The sequence below is a fragment of the Pristis pectinata genome, chromosome 21 (genome assembly GCF_009764475.1).
Source record: "Pristis pectinata isolate sPriPec2 chromosome 21, sPriPec2.1.pri, whole genome shotgun sequence".
NCBI lineage: Eukaryota > Metazoa > Chordata > Chondrichthyes > Rhinopristiformes > Pristidae > Pristis > Pristis pectinata.
In genome coordinates, this window is record NC_067425.1 from 37,476,797 (window position 1) to 37,494,873 (window position 18,077).

The following is an 18,077-nucleotide window of genomic DNA, read 5'->3' on the forward strand; positions in this document are numbered from 1 at the left end:
GAGCGGCTAATCCTGTTCAGAACCACAGCAAAGTGGCTTTGCTGCATTATCCGGATTACCTGTAATTTGATATTTTAACTCTGACTTGTGCAGGCTTCACATGAGCACACCTATAATGTGACCATAAGACATAGGGGCAGAATTAGGCCCTTCAAGTCTGCTCCACCATTCAATCATGGCTGACTTATTATTCCTTCTCAACCCCATTCTCCTGCATTCTCCCTGTGACCTTTGACGCCCTTGCTAATCAAGAACCTATCAACTTCTGCTTTAAGTCCACCCAATGACTTGGCCTCCACAACCATCTGTGGCAATGAATTCCACAGATTCCCCACCCTCTGGCTAAAGAAATTCCCCCTCATCTCTGTTCTAAAGGGACATCCTTCTATTCTGAGGCTGTGCCTTCTGGTCCCAGACTCTCCCACTACTGGAAACATCCTCTCCACGTGCACTCTATCCAGGCCTTTCAATATTTGGTAATGAGATCCCCCCTCATCCTTCTAAACTCCAGCGAGTACAGGCCCAGAGCCATCAAATGTTCCTCATATGTTAACCCTTTCATTCCTGGGATCATTCTTGTAAACCTTCTCTGGACCCTCACCAATGCCAGCACATCCTTCCTTAGATATGGGGCCCCAAACTGCTCACAATACTCCAAATGTGGTCTGACGAATGCCTTATAAAGCCTCAGCATTACATCCTTTTATATTCTAGTCCTCTCGAAATGAATGCTAACATTGCATTTGTCTTCCTTACTACTGACTCAACCTATAAGTTAACCTTTAGACACTGGTGAATAGATGAGTTTTATAACTTACACTGCTTTTTAATGGGTTATTTAGTTAACTGTATGTAAGTTCCCAAGTTGTCATGGTGGGATTTGAACTCAAGTTTCATAGTTCAATAACTTGATCACTATGCTGAAAAAAAAAACAAAATGTTGGAATAACTCCACAGGTTAGACAGCATCTGTGGAGAGAGAAACGGTCCATGTTTAAGGTCTGCAACCCTTCATAGGTGCTATCTGACCTCCTGAGTTTTTCCAGCATTTTCTGTTTTTGTTTTACGTTTTCAGTGTCCACAGTTTTTTAAACATTTTATTCACACTGCTGTTGTTCCAACAGGTCACCCAACCTAGTCTGTACTATGGCCCAATTGTAAAGTTGCATGGTGTTGTAATCCATCCTTAATCCCAGTTCATTTCTTGTGGAGGATGTCCATATAGTGGCTTGTGGGCCAAGCTTGTTCCAAGGCATCTCATGGATTAATACCTGAAGGCTTTTCATGGTGCATCTATAAACATTTGTGAGTGTCAATGGGGACATGCGAAAGAGGCCCCGGAGTTAGGGGAGTGAGCAAGTTCCCAGTGGTAGGGAAGCTATTGGAGAGGATTCTTAGGGATAGGATTTATGAGCTCATGGAAAAGCATGGCTTAATTAGGGACAGTCAGCAAAGCTTTGTGCAGGGCAGGTCATGTCTTACTAAGTTGATTGAATTTTTTGAGGAGGTGACCAAGGTGATCGATGAAGGTAGACCTGTGATGTTGTCTACATGGATTTTTAGTAAGGTGCTTGACAATGTCCCTCATGGGAGGCTCATTCCTCAAAATATCACCCACAAAATGGGCGGCACGGTAGCGTAGCGTTAGCGCAACGCTATTACAGCACCAGCGATCGGGGTTTGATTCCCTTTGCTGTCTGTAAGGAGTTTGTATGTTCTCCCGTGTCTGCATGGCTTTCCTCTGGGAGCTCTGGTTTCCTCCCATATTGCAAAGACATACGGGTAGGTTAATCGGGTTTAAAATGGGCAGCGTGGACTCATTGGGCTGGAAGGGCCTGTTACCACGCTTTAAATAAAATTTAAAAAAATTTTTTAAAAAAGTTAAGATGCATGGGATCCGTGGTGACTTGGCTGTCTTTGAATTCAGAACTGGCTTGCCCACGGAGGATAGAGGGTAGTGGTGGATGAGATTTATTCTGGATGGAAATCTGCGACTAGTGGTGTTCTGCAGGGATCTGTGCTGGGACCTCTGTTGTTTGATATATGTGACTTGGGATGAAAATGTGGATGGGTGTGTTAGTAAGTTTGCTGATGACACAAAGATTGGTGATAGTGTGAAAGGTTGCCGATATGGGCAGAGAAATTGCAGGTGGAGTTTAATCTGGGCAAGTGTGAGGTGTTGCACTTTGGAGGATCAAATGTAAAGGGAAAGTACACAGTTCATGGCGGGACGCTTAACAGAATTAATGTACAGAGGAAACTTGGGGCCCACTTCCATAGCTCCCTTAAAGTGGCCGCACAAGTCGATAGGGTGCCCTTTCGAGAGTCAGGAAGTTATATTGCAGCTTTGGTTAGGCCACATCTGGAGTATTGCATTCAGTTCTGGTCACCCCATTATAGGAAGGGTGTGGAGACAATAGAAAGGGTTCAAAGGGGTTCACTAGGATCCTGCTTGGATTAGAAGGATAAACTATCAGCAGAGGTTGGACAAACTTGGATTGTTTTCTCTGTAATGCAGAGGCTGAGGGGAGACCTAATAGAAGTTTCTAAAATTATGAGAGGCTTAGGTAGAGTAGACTTTTCCCATGGTCGAAATGTCTAATACTAGAGAGCATGCATTTAAAGTGAGAGGGGGAAAGTTCAAAAGAGATGTGCGGGGCAAGTATTTTTACACAGAATGTGCTGCCAGGGGTGGTGCTGGAGGTAGATATAATAGAGGCGTTTAAGAGCCTCTTAGACAGGCACATGGATGTGCAGAGAATGGAGGGATATGGACCATGTTCAGGCAGAAGGGATTAGGTGTCATTAGTTTAATTAGTTCGGCACAACATTGTGGGCCGAAGGGCCTGTTCCTGAGCTGTACCATTCAAAACACTTGCTGCTAAGGGTCAAAGCCACTCTTAGCCGCAAGTGTTTAGTTGAAGGATTTTGTTTTGTCTGGGTTGTTCCATTTTGCTCCAGCTTATTGTCTGCTTACTGATCCATGATTTCTGATTTCCCTCGAATATCCGTTCTTAAACTGATGTTGCCCCTACATGCATGTTCCTCTCTGCAATTTGTTCGCTCCCTCTGTGGTCTTTGCAGAAAAGAAGGATTGTAGAAGAAGGTCTTTTTCAACCTTGGGCCTTGTGCACAGGAGAATGTGCACCTTGGTGCTCCCCTTCAAAAAACCAAGCTCAGATAATGAAAATCAAAAAATAACTGTAGTTGCTGGAAATCTAAAATGAAAACAAAAATATTCTGGAAATACTCAGCAGCATTCGTCAGACAAAGGGTCTTCAACCTGAAATGTTAACTGTTTCTCTCCCACAGATGGAAGTCAAATTCTGGTAGAACACAGAGTAAATGCAGGCACCTTGAGGTGCAAGTTTATAGTTGCCTAAAAGTGGCAGGGTGGTAGGGTAGTGAAAGAAGGCCTTCAGCATGCTTGCCTTCATAGGCCCAGGCACTGAGCACAAGAGTTGGGACGTCATGTTGCAGTTGTACAAAACATTGGTTAGACCATATTTCGACTATTGTGTACAGTTGTGCCCACGTTACAGGAAGGATGTGGTAACAATAGAGAGAGTGCAGAAGAGATCGACCAGGATGTTGCCTGGAATGGAGGGCTGTAGTTATAGGGAGAGATTGGATAGGCTGGGACCATACAGGGGTTTATAAAATTGAGGGGCATAGATAGGATTTGTAGTCTTTTTCCTAGGGCAGGGGAGTCTAGAATTAGAGGGCACAGCTTTAAGGTGAGGGGGGAAATTCAAACAAGATCAGAGGGGTCAGTTTTTCCACACAGAGGGTGGTGAATGTCCGGAACGAGCTGTCAGAGGAGATGATGGAACATTTAAAAGGCATTTGACAGGTACTTGGATATTGGTTTATTTTTGTCACCTGTACTGAGATACAGTGAAAAGCTTTTGTTTGTGTGCAATCCAAACAGATCATTCCATATATTAGTGCATTGACGTAATAAAAAGGAAAAGCAGAATAAAGTGTTACATTTACAGAGAAAGTAAAGTGCAGGTAGACAAATAAAGTGCAAGGGCCATGGCGAGGTAGATTGGGAGATCAAGAGTTCATCTTTTAGCATATGAGAGGTCTGTTCAAGAGTCTGTTAACAGCAGGATAGAAGCTGTCCTCGAGCCTGGTGGTAGGTGCTCTCGAGCTTTTGTATCTCCTGCCTGAGGAGTGGATGGATATGGGCCTAATGTAGGCAAATGGGATTACTCTAGACAGGTATCATGGTCAGCAGGGATGACGGGGGCTGAGAGGGCATGTTCCTGCGCTGTAGTTTTCTACGATTCTAACACAGTAACTGCCCATCCCGAATTACCGTTGAAAATGTGGTAATGAGATGCTATGTTGAACTGTTGCAGTCCTTCTGGTGAAGGTAGTTGTTGATAGGGAGTTTCAGGATTTGGGGCCAGTGACTATGAAGGACCAGTGTTGCATTTCCAAACAGGTATCGTGGCAATTTGGAGGGGAGTCTGCAGGTGTCCCCATGTGCTTGCTGGCCTTTCTCCTTGGTGGTGGAGTCCATGTGTTTGATGCATTGGAGTAACTGCATTGTGTATTTTGTAGATGGTGCACACTGCAGCTGTTGTGTGCTAACAGTGGAGGGAGTGAATGTTTGAGACGGTTACTGGGCTGCCAATCAAGTGGGCTGCTTTGTCCTGGATGGTGGCAAACTGCTTGAGGGTTGTAGCTGTTGTACTGATCCAGGCTGGAGAGTATTGGATCATGCTACTGACTTGTGCCTTGCAGCTGGTGGAAAGGCCTTGGGCTGTCAGGAGGTGACTTCTTTGTGAGAGGTTTGGAGACACAAGAGACTGTAGATGCAGGAATCTGGAGCAAAAAACAAACTGCTGGAAGAACTCCGGGTCGAGCAGAATTTATAGAGGCAAGAGGATTGGTTTCAGGTTAAGACGCTGCATCAGAACTGGGAGTATTGAGGGAAGACTCCAGTATATAGATGTGAGAAGGTGTGGCCAGAAGGTGATGGGTGGAAGCAGGTGGGTGAAGTGATTATCTGGGGGGGGGGGGGGGGGGGGGGTTGGGATAGAAGAGATGAACAAAAGGAGAGAGACCCTGGGTGAACTGGTGGGAGTGAGAAAGGAACACGAGGGCAGTGGGTGACTTGAAATTGGAAAATTCAGTGTTCATACCATTGGGCTATTGGCCACCCAAGTAGGATATGAGGTGCCACATCTTGCCCTCTTTCCCACTCCCCCACCCCCTTCAGCTTCCTGCAGGGGCCACTCTCTCCGTGACTCCCTGGTCTGATCATCCCTTCCTTCCCACCCACCCTCCTCGTCCCCGGCACTTTCCCCTGGAATTGCCAAATATACAACACTTGTCCCTGCACAACCTCCCTTGCAACCTCCAGGGACCTAAACAGATACAGTTGAGGCTCTTGGGTAGGCTATGAATGTGCAGAGAATGGAGGGATATGGACCATATGCAGGCAGCAGGGATTAGTGTAATTAGGCATCATTACCTTAAGTAGTTCGGCACAACATTGTGGGCCAAAGGGCCTGTTCCTGTGCTGTGCTCTTCTACGTTCAGTCCTACCGTGCACCTCCTCCAACCTCATCTACTGCATTCAGTGCTCACGGTGTGGCCTCCTCTACATTGGCAAGACCAGGAATAGACTAGGCAACAAACAATCTGCTGGACGATCGCCATCTGTGGGAGGAAGGGAATTGTTGACGTTTTGGGTTGAAATCCTGCATCAGGACTGAGAGTGGAGGGGGTAGATGGCCGGTGTAAAGACGGGAAGGGGAGTGGTGAGACAGGAGGCCGAGGTGAGGGGTGGACTGGGGACGGGTGCAAGATGACAGGCAGGTAGTGCCGGGGAGGGGAGTGGGGGTGGAGTTGGGAGACAGTGGCAGGTGAATGATAATTGGAGGCAGATGGAGTGAGGTGGGGTGAGGGGAGTGAGAGGGTCAGGGAGGTCATGCTGGAGGGAGGTAAGCAGGAACTCAAAGGGCTGCCAGTGCTGGACTCTGGTAAGTAAGGGAGGTGAGAATGGGAACCATTAGGGGAGGGGTGAATGCTCTGCTGCTCCACCTCCTCCTGTTCATTCTTTTCTGACCTAAGTTGGTCCCAGAGTAAGTAATACCTCTTTTTAAACCTTATTTAAAATTCTTACCCCTGTTTCTGCATCACCTAATGGCCTTGCTCGCTTCCTCCCCTCCCAGCTCTACAAGCTTCCTATGTATCTTCCTTCCTCTGACTTTGGCCCATCAATCATTTCTGGCCCCTCCCCCCCTGCTCCTCATAAATCTTTCTTCCTTTCATCCTCTGGAAAGCCCCTTAAAGCTAAATCTTTAGCCACGTTTTAGTCTACCTGCCTTAATATCTTTAGTGGAGCAATCTTTTGATAGAACTGTGAAGTTTTGCCTGCATAAGTGCAATAGAGATTTCTTTTTTTATTTGCAACAGCCTTCCTCTGGTTAAGTTGCATTTAGTTCATAGAATAATGGCTTGGAAAAGGCCTATAATTTGGTCCATGACTGACCATAAGGCAATTGTGATGTCCTGGATGGACAGATGAAAAGTCTGCTGGCCTGCAGTGTTTTATGGCCTCTGTCTTCTCTCTCAAAGACATTGGTTTTTGTCACAGTGAATTAATTTTACAATGTTTTAATGTCTTTTTTTTGTTGCAGGAGTTGCAGATGGTGTTGGAGGATGGTGGATTATGGTGTGGATCCATCTCAGTTTTCGACTACGTTGATGCAAACTTGTGAACGGCTTGTTCAAGAAGGACTGTTTGTTCCCAGTAACCCAGTGGGCATCCTGATGGCCAGTTACAAAGAAATGCTTCAGAATAAGGTTCCGTTGTTGGGTTAGTGGAAGATTTGTTTCTTGGTTGTGTGAAGGAAACCTGGCTGACTAAAAATTTCTAATTTGCAAATATCGAAAAAAGTGTGATCTAGGCAAATTGTATTTGTTAGACAATTGTTCAAAAGATGAAAAACAGTTATCAATGAATAAATCACGAAAACATACTATTCCCTTCCTTTTCCATATGGAAAAAGCTGAGTCAACTCTGGATGGATGAAAGAAATAATTAGATTGAATGGGACTTGATAGATTAAATTTATTCAATCCACAAAATTTACGGAATTGAAACCATATTCATATTGTATGTTTAACAATTGGGTTAATCATATGTTTACTTAATTTGGTAAGTGCAAAAGGGAGTGGAAATTCAAGTACTGATTGGTGCTCAAGGTGTGCCCATTTGGGGCATTGAATTACATCTGAATCTTGTATCCAAAAAATTAGATATCTGATATTAATTGCCCAATAATATAATCTAAAGTTAGGCAGGGCCATACCACCATCCTTTTTTTAGTTTTTGTAAATATTTCTTACTTAACCTTGGGTTTTTATCCTGCCAAATATATGAAAGAATTTTAGAATCAATAGTGTCAAAAAAAAGATTTCGGAACAAAAGTTGGAATTGCTTGAAATAAAAATTTTGGTAAAATATTCATCTTAACTTACCAATGATAGAGACAGTGGGGACCATTTAGTAAATAATTGTTTAACATGGTCAATTAAAGGCAGTAGATTAGCTTTAAATAAGTCCTTATGTCTCTTAGTAATTTTAACACCTAAATACATAAAATAGTCAGTTACCAATCTAAAAGGTAATTGGCTATAAATTGGGATTTGCATATTCAATGGAAAAAGTTCACTCTTATTAAAATTTAATCTATAGCCAGGGCATGATGTCACTGATCTGGCTAATGCTGCTTTCCCCTGAGAGGCCATCCCCAATAGTATCCAAAGCAGTGTACTTGTTAGAGAGGTAGATAACCACGGGGGGCTCCTGTACTATCTGCTTTCCTTTCATGGTGGTCATCCACCTACCTGACTGATCCTGCAGTGTGACCACCTTGAAGTTCCTATCTATAACACCTTCTGCATCCTGTATCCTCAATGAGTCCAACTGCTGCTCCAGTCGATCCACGTGGTCTGAGAGGAGCTGCAGCTGCACACACTTTCTGCAGATGTAGTCATCAGGGACACGTCTTCTCCCTGATCTCCCACAGTCAGCATAGATTTGTTACAGTTAGGTTGTACGTGACTAGCTGGATTGAATTTTGAGGAAGTAACAAGGACGGCTAATGAGGGCAGTGAATCTGATGTTGTCTACAATGATTTTAGCAAGACTTTTGACAAGGTCCTGGATGGCAGAGTAGTCAAAGAAAATCTTAGTGGCAGGAAGCAAAGGGTGGTTGATGAGTGTTTTTTTATATCTGGCTGTTAGCAGAGGGAATTTATATACCCTGTCCCTTGTTTTTTGTTATATGATGACTTGGAAGAAAAACTAGGAAGCACAACAAAGAGGTTTGCAGATGACACATAGTTTGTCCATGGGACTTGGACAGAGAAAGATGCAGATGGTCTGGTCAGTTGGGCAAAATTATGACTAATGGACCCGAATATTGAGAAATGAGAGGTGATATGCTAATGGAGGTGCAACAAGCAAGGGCAAATAGAATAAATGGAGAATCGGGTGGTGTGGAGGGACAACAGGACCTTGGAGAATATGCCCACTCATCCTTGGGTATCACGACAGCTCAATAACTCTGTCAAATAAGCATATGTAGTGGTTTCCTTTATTAATTGAAGCATAAAATAAAAGAATGAGGAAGTTCTGCTGTAAACAGCACAAGTTGAGACGCTCAGAGTACTGCATACAGTTGTGGTCGCCACATTACAGAATGGATACGAGTGCATGAGGGAGGGTGCCAGGCAATTTACAGGGATGTTGCCAGCACTGGAAAATCTTACATGAGGAAAGACTGAATAATCTTCAAACAGAGGAGGCTGAGGGCAGACTTAATGGGCAGAGATCAGATGCATTTAAAGGACATATTTCACTTAGAAGCAGGGTCAAAAAGCAGAAGCCATGGATTTATGAATTAACTTGGTGGAAGGATTAAAGAGGAAATGAAGCGTGATTGGGTTTGGAACTGTCTCAAAAGGGTGGTCGAGGCAGAAACCTGCATCACATTTAAAATTGCACTGGGCATGCACTTAAAGAACTTGCAGAGCTCAGACCCATCGTAGAAGGTAGAATTAAGCTGAGTAGCTCTTTTCGACCGGGACTGACATTGGCCACCCCCTGTGATTCTCTGAAATATTCAGAGGTCAGGCAGCATTTGTGGAGAGAGAAACAGGGTTAAACTTTTGGATTAATGCCCTACAATTTTCTGGTGTGAGTTCATTGGCTGAAACATCAGCCTTGTGTTTCTCTCCCCACTGATGCTGCCTTACTTGCTGAGTACTTCTGGCAACTGTTTTGTATCAGGTTTCCAGCATCTAGAATGTTGCTTTTATATTTGGATGATGGTGGTATAAAATAGCTTGATTATTGATCAGGCCATTCCATTGACCCAGTCATAAAGACTTTTAAATGTTGTTTTTGAAAGACGATCTCCGAATATAGTCTCTATCCTTTGTTATAGCAAACAAAACCTTTATTAAGTGGCAAATTACATAAAATAAAATACTGTTGTAGTGAGTGTATGGTTAGTAAATGTTTGCTAACTGGTGAAGAGCTGGCACAGTCTTACCAAGACACAAAGTTGCAGAAGGACACATTACTCCTGTACTCAATTATTCTTGTAAAAACTGCAATGTACCATTTGCCTTCCTACCCGCTTGTTGGATCTCGCGTTGTTTTAAGTGAACTGTGTGCAAGCAAGCCTAATTTTCTTTGAATATGATTCCATCACCATTAAAAAAAATACTCAGCATTTATTTTCTCCACTAGTGGATAACCTCACATTTTTCCATCTGTATTCCATCTGCCATGTGGTGGCCTACTCATTCAACTTGTCTATATCCTCCTAGAACCGCTTTACTCTTAATTTCACCTAGTTTTGTGGCATCAGCAAAGTTGGAAGTGTGATACTTGGTGCCGTTAGCCGAATTCCTGACACAGGTTATGAATGATGGGGCCCAGGCACCAGTCCCTGTCATTCCCCTCTAGACACAGCCTGTCCACCTGAGAAGAATCAGTTTATTTCCACTGTTCAATGACCAATTCTCTACCCATGTCTATAGATTACTCCACACTGTCTGTGCCCAACTTGATCCCAGTTTTAACTAACATTCCTCCATTCCCTGCCTGTTCTTGTGACTGTCTAAATGCCTCTTAAATTTTACCATTATATCTGCTTCCACCACTTCCCTCGGCACTGCGTTTCAGGCACCCAACACTCTTGTGTTTTTAAAAAAACTTCCCTCGTAAATCTCCTTGTAAATGAAGTTGAGTGCACTGTGACATTTGCTGTCACCGTGGTGACCAGCAGCCCAGTGTGCAGGCATTACCTGCGCCTGGGAGACTAGCATGATTTCAATCCACCTTTGACCTAAAAATAGCCCAAGTTCAAAACTGATCCTATCCCTAAGAATCTTCTCCAATAATTTCCCTTCCACTGGCCTATATGTAAGCTCACTAATTATAGGCTCACCGGCCTATAAGTTCCTGGTTTGTCTCTATTGCCCTTCTTAAACAGAGGAACAACGTTGGCTGTTCTCCACTCCTCTGGGACCTCACCTGTGGCTAAAGAGGATACAAGGATCTCTGACGAGGTCCCAGCGATTTCCTCTCATCTTTCTCATGAACACTATGAACAATGAACTTTGAACTATAAACCCATGAACACTACCTCATTATTCCCCTTTTGCACTATTTGTTTTTGTAAATTATAGTGATTTTTATGTCTTTATGTCCTGCACTGTACTGCTACCATAAAACAACAAATATCAGTGACATATGTCAGTGATGACAAAGCTGATTCTGATTCAATAACCTGGGATGGATTCCATTAGGCCCTGGGGACTTATCCACATTAATGTTCTTCAAGAGAGCCCAACACCACCACTACCTTGATATCAAAGTGTCGTAGAGTATCAGCATACCCTCCATGTCCTTCCTCTTGGTGAATACTGATGCAAGGTACTTGTTTCATACCTCCCCTGCTTTCTCTGGCTTCACTATAAATTCCTTCCTTTATCTTTTAGTGATCCTACCCTCTCCTTAGTTACCCTCTTGTTTTTACTGTATGTATAAAGTGTATGTATAAAATTCCTACTGAAATGGTGGAACTTTTACAAAAGCCAAATGGCTTGATTCTGCTATTTGAAAATATAAAAACAAGCAGATGCTGGAAATCTGAAATAAAAACAGAAGATGCTAGAAAAACACACAGGTCAGGCAGCATATGTGGAAAGAGAAAAAGTTGATGTTTCAGATGAAGGGTCCCAGACCTGAAACATTAGCTGTTTCTCTTTCCATAGATGCTGACTGACCTGTTGAGTGTTTTTTGTTTTTATTTTTGCTTGTGTTCATTGATGGAAGGGTCAAGAACGAGGGTTGGGGATGAAGGGAGAGGTGGGGGGAGCAGAACCAAGGTGTTCGGTTCTTTTGCCAAAGGAACACAATCTGGAATGTATTGCCTTAAATTATGTTAGAAATATTTTTGAGCACAGCTTTTAAAAACAAATTGAATAAATATCTAAAAGGAAAAGAAGATATCAGTCTATGGGGAGTGGGACTCTAAGGATGGCTGTCTATAATACTGGGCTTGGTGTCTTTCTTTTTGTGCTATAACTATTCTGTTATTCTGTCTGTGCCATTAGCAAGAGGAAGAGACAATGAAAATGGTTGTTAAGTAAAATCTCCTCTGGGGTGAGAAGAAAAGGGTGCAGACAGGGAGAGGCTGACACGATGGTCTGCATGAGAAAGAATCTTATCACATGACTACATTTCAACAGTAATCGACAATGTTTAGATAGGCTTCAACCTCCTTCCTCTAACCATGCCACATGAATTTTTAACATCACTTTTTCTCTGCTATTTTAGTTGTACAATTAGTATCTTTTTTTCTAGCTATAGGAATAGTTGGGGGGGGGGGGGTGGTGTCAGGCAGTGGAGGGAGTTATAAGCAAGAATGATCATTTTAAAATTGAGACATACTTAACCAAGAACACAGGATGCTGTGTAATTGGGACATAATAAGTTTGGACGTAAATAGTAGAGTTTTTGATGACCTCAAGTTATGGAGGGTAGTGTATGTAAAGCACGCCAACAATGTTGGGAAGGTGATATACGGAGGGATGGGAATCTTGGCAGCTGGAGCTAGATGACTCCGAGGTGGAAATGGTTGTCGTGGATCTGTGGCAATCAGCTTGTCTTAGGGGCGGACATGAAACCAAGGTTGTTAATGTTGTGGCTAGGCCTTGGGCAGGTGGCAGGACAAGGATTAAGTTTGTGGCTAGGGATTAATGGCCTCAGGTTTTGCAGTATTTCTGTTTGTCATGTACTACCTGTGAGTGAGCTTGACAATTCACAGACTATGGAGAGATCAAGAAACACAGTGAGGTAGAGCAGGACATCATAGTAGAAGCACATGTAGAAACTACCGGTGTGTTTTTGGGTGATGTTTTGTGTGGCACCATGATATGCAAAGGGATACTAGAGAAACAAAGAATTTAGATGAAAAACACGATGATGCTGGAGGAACTCAGCAGGCCAGGCAGCATCCGTGGAGAAAGCAGGCAGTCAACGTTTCGGGTCAGGACCCTTCTTCAGAACTGAAGAAAGGAAAAGGGGAAGCCCGATATATAGGAGGGAGAAGCAGAGCAATGATATGTGAACAAAAGAGGGGAGGTGGGATGGGCACAAGGTGGTGATAGGTAGATGCAGGTAAGAGATAGTGATAGGCAGGTGTGGGGGAGGAGGGGAGAGCAGATCCACTGGGGGGTGAGTCAAACCCCCTCCTCTAGATTTCTGTTACCTTTGTCATTTAATCTCTTCTGCCTCTCCTGCTTTTCCTGTTTTATTTCCATTTTCTAGCATCTGAATTTTGTACACATGGCAATTCTGTTCAAGGTTTGAAGAGGTCCATGGAAGTTCTCTTTGCGGCTGAATCTGATGTATTTTCAAAACATTGACTTTTTTATTGCTATTTTATGTCCAGTTTTTTTTCCATTGTTGATTTGCAATAGTCATTTTTTAAAAAATGTATTTCATGTAGGTTCTGGTATTCTTTAACATAGAATTAGGCTTGATGCACCAACTAGCTGAATCTGGATGTGCTGTTCATGCCAAACTCATGACACTCCTATTAATTTGTCCACAGGTAGCAGTACTGCTTGTCTTGTAATTCTGGACCGAGAGAAACGCTGTTTATACACAGCTAATTTGGGAGACTCTGGCTTTCTCATAGTGCGTGATGGGAGGATCATACATAGATCAGATGAGCAGCAGCATTACTTCAACACTCCCTTTCAGCTAGCAATCGCACCCCCCGAGGCCCAAGGTTCAATTCTCAATGACAGGTAAGAGGCATGAGTATATTAGCGGCACAGAAGTACTTAGAATGTTTTTCCCATGGTGTTGTGTGGTCAGCTGTGCTCAGGTTGATCATCATGCATGCAGTGTTTCCCTAGGTGATTATTATTCCCAGTTTCAGACGCATCCTTAACTACCTGTCCCACTGATACTGGTCTTTATGCTTGTATATTTAATTGGTAATAAACTAAGGTGACACTTGGCACTAAGACAAATATTGTGCTCATCCCTCAGTCGAGAATTAAATCCTTTTCAAAATTCTTTCATTACTTAGACATTTAAATAGGGAAGGCATAGAAGGACATGGTCCTGATGTGGGCAAATGAGGTTAATGGGCAAACTGGTCAGTATGGATGTGGTGGGCTGAAGGGCCTGCTGCCATGATAACTCTAGGACTTGAACTTCCTAATGCACTCAGAAGCTTTGCATCTCAGACTGGCCATTTAGTAGGAATTACAACCATTATTTTGCTCTTGCATTGTGGGAAGATGTGGCTCTGATCCCATGGGAGGATCTTTCCCATAGCGTGGTGTTTTGGGACATGTCATGGATCTCTTCCATAATTCTGCCCACTTCCTCTCCTGCATTCTTCTTGAAGCTGTCATCTTTAGCTCAGTGATCAATATTCCCAAGTGAGCTGAAATAGTGAATGTGAATGTTTAACCAGAGATGGAAACATGCCCTAATTTAATGGCTAGATATCCAGCAATCAGGAATGATAGCTTCTGTCAAGCATTTTATCTTTGATATGTGACTAAATAGATAAGACTGAATTATGGGAGATATAATACTGCAGATGCTGGAATCTGGAGCAACAAAACAAATTGCTGGAGGTACTCAGCGGGTCAGGCAGCATCTGTAGAGGCAAAGGGATAGTTGACATTTTGGTTGAAGACCCTGCAGTAAATTCTGGGATTTGAACTGGTAGGTTGAAGGGAGCTGTTGCTATCAGATTAAATAAAGACTCTTGGAGAAATTCTTTCAGAAAGCATTGAGGCTGTGAAGCTTGGAGCCATGGTGATTGGTTGATACATTTTGCTGTGACTCAGGTGGAGATTGGGTGCATTTGTTGGGGAAAAGGAACACGTGGATGAAATGGAGTATCCATGGAGAGGAGATGAGGCATCTAGAATGGGAGCAAGTTCACGTGGAGTCTAAAAACAAATACAGAGCAGTCACGCCAAAAGGGATGTTGTGTTATAAATTCTGCTGAGGATCATGAATCCATGAAGAAAAGCATCCCTTCCCCCACCTGAACTGTCTCCTCTCAAGCTCATCAAAAGCAAAATTCTTAAACTTTGCAATTAGATTCTTTTGTGCACTACCCCTAACATTTAATTATCCTCATAGGACATCAAGAAGAAGTGTAGATTTTACTCCTTCCAAAGTGTGTCCATCTACAAACGCAGTTTCAGAGTCAGCTCTTAATTTCTAGGATATCTTACCTATGTATGCCATGGACTGATTGTGTTTTATGTTTGAAAGCCTTGTTTCTGGTTGGTGTCAGCCATGATGGCTGCAAATATAAAACTATTTGTACTGTCTCCAGTTGTTTGCCCTTCTGCCCTTGAAGGTTTTTTTCACATGGGCTTGGTCCCATTGGCGCTTAACTTCTCTGGTACCTTTCCTTCGTGGTAACTGTTTGTCTCTTTCCGCAGATGCTGGATGATCTACCAGTCTCTGTTTTGTTTTGGATTTATATCATCTATAGTGTTCTGTATCTCACAATTCTGGCATTTCTGTCCTCCTTATTTATCTCCCATTTACACATCCTGCAAGTCAGCTCTGATAAATGAGCCTTCACCGCCCTCTCTCAGCCAGCACGGCTGCCCGAGTCATTCATTTCCTCCTGGTCTCCACCCCATCACAGACATTCCCTCACTTCTGTCCGTTCCTGTACTGTTCTGTGTTGTTTATGGAGTCGTATAGTACCGAAATGGGCCCTTTAGCCCAACGATGCCACCATGATGCCTACCTATGTTAATCCTATTTGTCTGTATTAAGCTTGTATCCCTCTCCTTTCCTATCCAAGTACCTGTCCAAATGTCTTTCAAACAAATTGTTTCTGTCTCTACCACCTCCTCTGGCAGCTCGTTCCAGATATTCACCACCTGTGTGGGGAAAGCTTGTCCCTCAGATCTCCTTTAAATTTCTCTCCTCTCACCTTAAACCTGTCCCCTCTAGTCTGGGCTCTCCTGCCCTGGGAAAAAGGTTCTGACTATCTACCCTGTCTCTGCCCCTCATGATTTTACAAACCTCCGTAAGGTCACCCCTCAGCCACCTAAATTGAATGAGAATAAACCCAGCCTACCCAATCTGTCCTTGTAACTGAAGCCCTCCATGCTAGGGGACATCCTGGTGAATCACTTCTGCACTCTTTTTAATCCTACCACATCCTTCCTGTACTGTGGTGAGCAAAACTGTACACATTGCTTCAACTGTGTACAATACTCCTTGTGCAGCCTAACTAACATTTTGTACAGCATCATGACATCCCAACACTTGTACTCAATGCCTCGGCCTGTGGAGACAAGTATACCCCTATCCACATGTGCTGCTCTTTTCAGGGAACGAAGAACTTGCAGCCCAAGCTCTGTATGTCAGTACTCGTAAGGTGCTTGCCATTTAATCTGTATGTCCTGCCAGTGTTTGATATCCCGAAACACATTGCCTCACACCTGTCTGGATTAAATTCCATCTGCCACCACTTGTCCATTTTCCAGCTAATCTATGCCCCTCTGTATCCCTGCACAACTTGCTTTGCTACTTACAACTCCAGAAATTTTTGTGTCATCAGCAAACTTTACTAATCAGACCACAGACATTCTCATCCAATATGTGTGTGTGATAAACAACAGAGGTGGCGGCACTGACCCCTGCAGTGTTGGTATTAGTTTATTAATCAGGTTCTTGAACCTATCTGCACAAGCCTAACCCTACCTCAGCAACGGAGCACTACGGGACCACCTCTTGCACTTCCATGGGCTCGTACTGATTGTGTCTTGGTTATTTTTTGCACTAAGATCCTACTTTTGCACAGTCATTTTCACACAAGGGTATAATTGTTCGTATAATTTATATTCTGGGTGTCTGCGATGCTGCTGCAAGCAAGTTTTTCATTCTACCTGTACTTCATGGTATTTGTGCACATGACAATAAACTCCACTTGACTTGACTTCCTGACTCTTATGCATGTTGTAGCTGTATTGGTTAGGCAACATTTGGAGTATTGTGTCGCCACAGTACAGGAAGGATGTGGAGGCTTTAGAGAGGGTGCAGCAGAGATTCACCACTTTGTTGTCTGGAGTAGAGAGTATTAGGTATAAGAAGAGTTTGTTAAGTGTGTCCAGGACGGATTCCTGTCACAGTATGTTGACAGGCCAACTAGAGGAAATGCCATATTAGATCTAGTTGTAGGTAATGAACTGGGTCAGGTGACAGATCTATCGGTGGGTGAGCATTTGGGGGACAGTGACCATTGCTCCATAACCTTTAGCATTGTCATGGACAGGGATAGGAGCAAAGAGGATGGGAAGATATTTAATTGGGGAAAGGCGAATTATGAGGCTATAAGGCGAGAACTTGACAGTGTAAATTGGGATGATATTTTTGAGGGGAAATGTACTATGCAGATGTGGTCGATGTTCAGGGATCTCTTGCAGGATGTTAGGGATAAATTTGTCCCAGTGAGGCAGAGAAGGAATGGCAGAGTGAAGGAACCATGGGTGACAAGAGAGGTGACAACCATGGGTGACAACTAGTTAGGAAGAAGAGGACAGCATACATAATGTGTAAGCAGCAAGGATCAGACAGGGCTCATGAGGAATATAGAGTAGCAAGGAGGGAACTTAAGAATGGGCTGAGGAGAGCGAGAAGGGGACATGAAAAGGCCTTGATGACTACGGTTAAGGAGGATCCCAAGGCTTTTTTCTCATATGTGAAGAGCAGAAGGATGGCTAGAGTAAAGGTGGGTCCGATTAAAGACAAAGGTGGGAGGATGTGCCTGGAAGCTGTGGAAGTGGGTGAGGTTCTCAATGAATACTTCTCTTCAGTATTCACCAAGGAGAGGGGTCTTGATGATGCTGAGGACAGTGTTGGTAAGGTTAATGTTCTAGAGTATGTAGATATCAAGAGAGAGGATGTGTTGGAGCTGTTAGAAAATATTAGGACAGATAAGTCCCCGGGGCCTGACGGAATATTCCCCAGGCTGCTTTGCGAGGCGAGGGAGGAGATTGCTGAACCGTTGGCTAGGATCTTTGAGTCCTCGTTTTCCACGGGAATGGTACTGGAGGATTGGAGGGTGGCAAATGTTGTCCCCTTATTCAAAAAAGGTAGTAGGGATAGTCCAGGGAATTACAGACTGGTGAGCCTTATGTCTGTGGTGGGTAAGCTGTTAGAAAGGATTCTGAGATAGGATCTGTGAGCATTTAGAGAATCATGAACTGATTGGGGACAGCCAGCATGGCTTTGTGAAGGGAAGATCTTGCCTCACAAGCCTGATAGGGTTCTTTGAGGAGGTGACCAGGAAGATTGATGAGGATAGTGCAGTAGATGTGGTCTACATGGGTTTTAGTAGGGTGTTTGACAAGGTTCCACATGGTAGGCTTCTTCAGAAGGTCAGAGGCCAAGTGATCCAGGGAGGCTTGGCCGTGTGGATTCAGAATTCACTTGCCTGTAGAAAGCTGAGGGTTGTGGTGGAGGGAGT

At 43.6% G+C, this 18,077-nt stretch overlaps 1 protein-coding gene across 1 annotated transcript in view; it reads left to right on the forward strand.

The window, feature by feature from the left end:
- The window catches only part of LOC127581381 (protein phosphatase PTC7 homolog), an 82,407-nt gene that overhangs the window by 16,668 nt on the left and 47,662 nt on the right, over positions 1-18,077 (forward strand). The window contains 3 exon segments of the mRNA XM_052035757.1: positions 6,660-6,683; positions 6,686-6,838; positions 13,161-13,359. Coding sequence (XP_051891717.1) covers positions 6,660-6,683; positions 6,686-6,838; positions 13,161-13,359 — 376 coding nt within the window.